Here is a 5,611-nt window from a genome sequence, read left to right as displayed (position 1 = left end):
TATAAGCCATCCTAGGTTGTCAAAGTGTGAGGGCGAGAGAGAGGGGGGGAGAGAGGGAGGGAGAGAGGGGGAGGGAGAGAGAGAGAGAGAGAGAGAGAGAGAGAGAGAGAGAGAGAGAGAGGGAGGGAGAGACAGGGAGGGAGAGAGGGGGAGGGAGAGAGAGATAGGTGGTGCTGCTCCTATAAAGTGCTAAATTAAAAAGCTACCATTGCATGTTCAATTCATTCAACAATTTAAATCCTAGTTTGAATGTGCCCATCGGGGAACCCTGATGTAAACAAGACGAAAGTATTTTTCTGGTCTGCATCCCCTTAACAATTGTTTGTATTAAGCCGTACTGGATTGCTCTAAGACAGGGACGTCCAATCAGCTGACATACATTCATTTTCAGCATAATGCTTTCATAAATTAAATGTGATCTGCATCTGAACCAATTATTAAAAACAAATGGTTTGCTAGTTGTAGCCATAGATATCTATATGGTTGTAGCTATCCAGTCCAGTGCCTTCTGATGTAACCTATAGGTCTATACTATAGCCTAACCTGCACAAAGAGCGTGTTGACTTTATGGACTAATGATAGCTAATTACCTAAAATGTTCCCCAGTAATGTATTTTTTAATACATAGATAGTTTCCACTTTTAGAGAGTGCCCATAGAAACATGAGGCTATTAAAACGGACACATAATTAATCTATTATCTACACCGGCATCATGTAGGTCGTTGTGTTGCTTTCATCCACTTAATAGAGGCTGCTGTTGACGGGCGATCGAAGATGTAGAACCACTGTCTCTGACGCAGGTTGGATCTGACGCAGCCGGGCGGGGCGGGGCGGGTTTTCGGCTCATTCTCCTCCTCCTTTGCTGGTTCGGTAAAGATAGGGGTGGTCCTATTGTCGTGGGTACCAGTCGCAAGGCAGGTGATGCTGCAGCTCACTCACACGAGGCTTATAGTGACTGCGAGGCGTCCAGCTTATCTCTCGTTATAATTACAGTGGCTGACCTGAATTCAGCACCGCGGCTCGTAAACAGCTCCTGCAGCGCGGAGATTTGACCAGCCCCTCCTCCCCACCGGGTGGAGTTCTCTGACACAGCGGGGACACACAGGGCGCAGCCTCGGTGTCAGTTTCAGCACCACCACGCCGGACAGAGCGGAGCTGTCCAAACATTCAGCACTTCCTCTATACGCGATCGCCTGGAGGTCCGTCCAACACTATATAGCCCACGCGCCATCAGAGAGTCGGGAGATCATCTCCTTGACACCTTTTTGTGGAGATTAAAAAAAAATTACATTTCAGGATGGCGTCAAAAAGCACGGGCTTGTTCATCCTCCTCATCCAGCTTCTAGCTCTGAATGTGTGCCAGATTTCTGCCTTTCCTACACCTGCCGCCTCAGTGGATGGTGAGTTAAAATGTTCATTTAGTCTATATACGCTTCCTTTTTGTTTTGAGGCTATTTCATTAGATCTAATTAAAATGATATATTCTAAAAACACAGTTTAAGGTGGGCTACTGCCCTTAAAGTTACGAGTTCAGTTATATAGTGGCGAGAACAGCGGTGGACTGAAAACAAACAGAGCGGTATTTGACGTCGCTTTGGCGGCATGCGGTAGCCGACTGTGTTCTATTTTCACCGCAATTTAATCTTTTGTTTGGTAATCCGATTAAGCGACTGCGTGTCAGGTCGTGAATCCTTTAGATTAATTCTGAAATTTAGATTAATCAAACCAATTTAATCTAACCAAATCATTCTAATGACAATCAAAACACCCCAAATGACAAGGCTGCGATTGTTGTTATCAGCTAATTAATTTGATCACAATAGTAGCCTATTATAGTCCACACACAATGCATAATGCCTATTTAGAGCTAGACCTAACTAGCCCAAACGGATACTTGCAACTTATTACATTACTGCATGCTATCTTTCCTGTAGACAAAGCTGTATATAACAGACAGCTGACAGAAGAAAGACCAGTCCAAGATCAGGTAAGCTTGTCTCATGTAGTTCCTGTCCAATATCCTGCCAAAGCTATATATATGGTGACTTATGAGGTTATGAATTTGAGCCTTATCTCCATTGTAAATCTTTACATGTGTATCAATTCCCCCAGATTGCTGAGGCGGACAGTGTGAAAGCAGCGATACAGTCAGCAGGTAAGAAAATCGACAGTCAGTCAATAAAGCTCATTTCCTGTTAGATATCAGGTTCATGTCGCCGCAGTTTCCAGTAAACCAGGATACATATATATTTATAGCTATCCTTTCAAATACTGGAGCAATTGAAGAAGCTGCATTTTATTTGAGATGTAGTTTATTTAGTTTGAACTTGGCATGTGTTGTCGTTGTTGTCAATATTGTTGTCATTGTTGTTGTTGTTGTTGTTGTTGTTGTTTTCAACCATTTTCATCATCAGCATCTCCTCGATTCCATTCAGAGACCAAGCCTCCCGCTGCTCCTAAGGACGCAGAGGCAGAGCAGGACAACGATGACTTTGCTCTGCTCAAGTCCCTGGCCGAGGGTCAGAAGTCAAAAGAGACCAATGAGACGCCGGTCAAGGGGAACCAGGGGGCGGATCCGTACGTCCCTGATGAATCAGATTCCACAAAGAACCGTCGCCTGGCTGAGGACTATGACTCCACCAAGAATGGTATGGACTATGGCAATTCGAAACTGGCCCCTACAAATGTCCTAACCCAGTTGTACAGTAAATGACCAAGTATGGCTTTGTCAGTATTCCAATGTACAGTGTGTCCCCCCCCTACCCCTACTGAAAATGGGGGACCCTGATGTAAACAAGACGAAAGTCTTTCTCTGGTCTGCATCCCCTTAACAATTGTATGTATTGAGCTGTACTGTACTGTACCCATTCTGCAATCTGTTAATAAACTTTTCAATCAATCAATCAATCAATCAATCAATCAATCAATCAAGTACCAAGGTATATAGACTAGTCAACATGCAGCACACTAGTCTAGCAGGCCCTACTCTGGTTCTGTCTGTCAAGGTGAGGAGGGCAGGCTTTCTAGCAGGCCCTGTTCTGGTGCTGTCTGTCAAGGTGAGGAGGGCGGGCTTTCTAGCAGGCCTTGTTTCTGGTGCTGTCTGTCAAGGTGTGGAGGGCGGGCTGATGGTTGAACGTGTTGGAACTGAGCATGCTGTGTGTCTGACTTCTGCCCTCTGACCTCTGCCCTGCTGGCGACGACAAGTCTCAAGCCTCAGGCCTATATCTGGCACAGCTAGGCAGACATTTTGTATGCAGGAAGAGAGAGAGAGAGAAAGATAGAGAGGATTATCTACTCTGCTACTGTTCACTGAGATGTTAAGTGCGTAGAAGCTATGCTAAGCTACCCACAGTAAAGTATCTTCCTTGAGGAAGACTGTAAACACTGACTGGGTAGGCGTTTGTTCTTCACTAACACTGTAGCGATTCCAATCTCCAGTCCACCTTGTAATGGCTTCAATACACAATAGTGAATTTTGAGAAACCAATACCATACATAATGATTCCCATTCCTTAATTAGGTCACGATTAGATCCTGAGTAAAAAAAGAATATATATATATATATATATATATATATATATATCCTGGAGTTATTTTGGCTACATACAGATATTGATTGACCTACAGTACCTCAAGCCTCGCCCTCTTTTCTTGATTCTCCAGTCACAACTGTTGCTAATTACTTCTAAAGAAATAGATGTGAGTCTGTTTCCCACGCCATGGGCTGTTCATGGCAAATTGGGATCACTCACTCACTCACTCATTTACTCACAGACGATCATGGCAGGGAGGATTTAGTCAGATGTGGATCTGCACGGTTTCATGCTTGTCATATATTGACTTCTATGCTGATTAAAAAAAAATATAAATTCTATTTGGGTGTATTAAATTACACACTGCTTCCTGTCAATAAGTGCACTCAATTTGTTCAGATTGGCTTTCTATTGTGGCACAAGGCAAATTGCACTGTGTAGGCATGTATTTGATATCCGCATATTGCTGAGTCTCTGAGCTGAAGTGACACAAAGTGCTGAGTAAAAGTATTTTACCTTTTCGTGCGGTTGGCTGGGCCACAACAGACAGCTCATCGGTTATGCTAAGTCTAAAATTGGCTCCTCGTGTTGGCTTTCTTTTCATATTAGCTTTAGAGAGACGAAAATATCCCCAGTAAAATACATCAATGGTGATTCATCCTATTTAGAACCAAGTAGTCTGGGATTTGATGATGTGCCATGTGTGCAGCTCGACAACAGCAGCTTCTTAGAGTCATGTAAGAGACAAAGTGATACAAAGTTATACAATTCTTACTCAGAAGAGAAGAGGAGACTGGAGGAGAGGAGATTAGAAGAGAGGAGAGGAGAGGAGAAGAGAAGAGAAGAGAAGAGAAGAGAAGAGAAGAGAAGAGAAGAGAAGAGAAGAGAAGAGAAGAGAAGAGAAGAGAAGAGAAGAGAAGAGAAGAGAAGAGAAGAGAAGAGAAGAGAAGAGAAGAGAAGAGAAGAGAAGAGAAGAGAAGAGAAGAGAAGAGAAGAGAAGGGAAGGGAAGGGAAGGGAAGGGAAGGGAAGGGAAGAGGAGAGGAGAGGAGAGGAGAGGAGAGGAGAGGAGAGGAGAGGAGAGGAGAGGAGAGGAGAGGAGAGGAGAGGAGAGGAGAGGAGAGGAGAGGAGAGGAGAGGAGAGGAGAGGAGAGGAGAGGAGAGGAGAGGAGAGGGAAAATTATCATTAGTAACTGACAGATCTGTGCTACCCACTGAGAGAGGAGCTCATTTCAATCTGGCCAAGTCTGGCCTCGGTTTGACAAGGAAATCGTATCAAAGCAAAACCAACGGATAAGGCACACTCAAAGAGAGAGAGATCAAGAGATGCCCAGTGGGCTTAGTGCAGAACAGCAAAGGTCATACAGGTCAAAAATCATAGAGGACTCTTTACATGTGCTATAATTCCATGTGTTTGAGTTTATTATACTGTACATTACAACGTGGATGGTCTTTCCTTCAGATGACCCAGAGACATTCCGTCAGGTGGACGGCACTCCACTGACGGCGGAGGACATTGTCCAGAAGATCGCCAACAAGATCTACGAGGAGGATGACAGAGGAGTATTCGACAGGATTGTTTCCAAACTCCTCAAACTGGGACTGGTAGGCTTTGCCTCTTCTATCCAGCATGTGCATTATACTCAACAACATGTCAACGGGGGACTGATCTCTACTGCTCTGTCTTTCTCCTTGTGTCTGTAGATCACAGACAGTCAGGCAGACACCCTGGAGTACCAGGTGGCGGAGGCCCTGCAGGATCTCATCACCAAGAACGCTAAGAACAATGAGATTGAGGACCTGGGTGGGGAATACAAAGAAGAGCAGGAGGACCAGAAACCAGACGCCAACATGGTAGGATCTGCAGTAAACCTCTGAGCATGATGTGGATTATAATGAGGATGAGGATGAGGAGGAGGAGGATAATGATGATGATGGTGATGATGATGATATTGAGGAGGAGGATTGATGATGATGAGGATGAGGAGGATGATGATAATGATGGTGATAATATTGCGGAGGAGGATGAGGAGGATGAGGAGGATGAGGAGGATGATGATGATGGTATGAGGAGGAGGT

The 5,611-nt window shown here is 44.6% G+C and overlaps 1 protein-coding gene across 1 annotated transcript in view; it reads left to right on the top strand.

Annotated features, from left to right (window-relative positions):
* Nucleotides 1–1,108: 1,108 nt before the first annotated feature.
* The window catches only part of scg3 (secretogranin III), an 18,597-nt gene continuing 14,094 nt past the window's right edge, over nt 1,109–5,611 (top strand). The window contains 6 exon segments of the mRNA XM_084337091.1: nt 1,109–1,401; nt 1,936–1,988; nt 2,114–2,156; nt 2,437–2,649; nt 4,995–5,137; nt 5,237–5,386. Coding sequence (XP_084193217.1) covers nt 1,299–1,401; nt 1,936–1,988; nt 2,114–2,156; nt 2,437–2,649; nt 4,995–5,137; nt 5,237–5,386 — 705 coding nt within the window. The 5' untranslated portion in view covers nt 1,109–1,298.

The sequence above is a fragment of the Notolepis coatsorum genome (genome assembly GCF_963971535.1).
Source record: "Notolepis coatsorum genome assembly, chromosome: 20".
NCBI lineage: Eukaryota > Metazoa > Chordata > Actinopteri > Aulopiformes > Paralepididae > Notolepis > Notolepis coatsorum.
The sequence above is the reverse complement of the archived record's forward strand: the minus strand, read 5'-3'. Positions and strand labels throughout refer to the sequence as shown.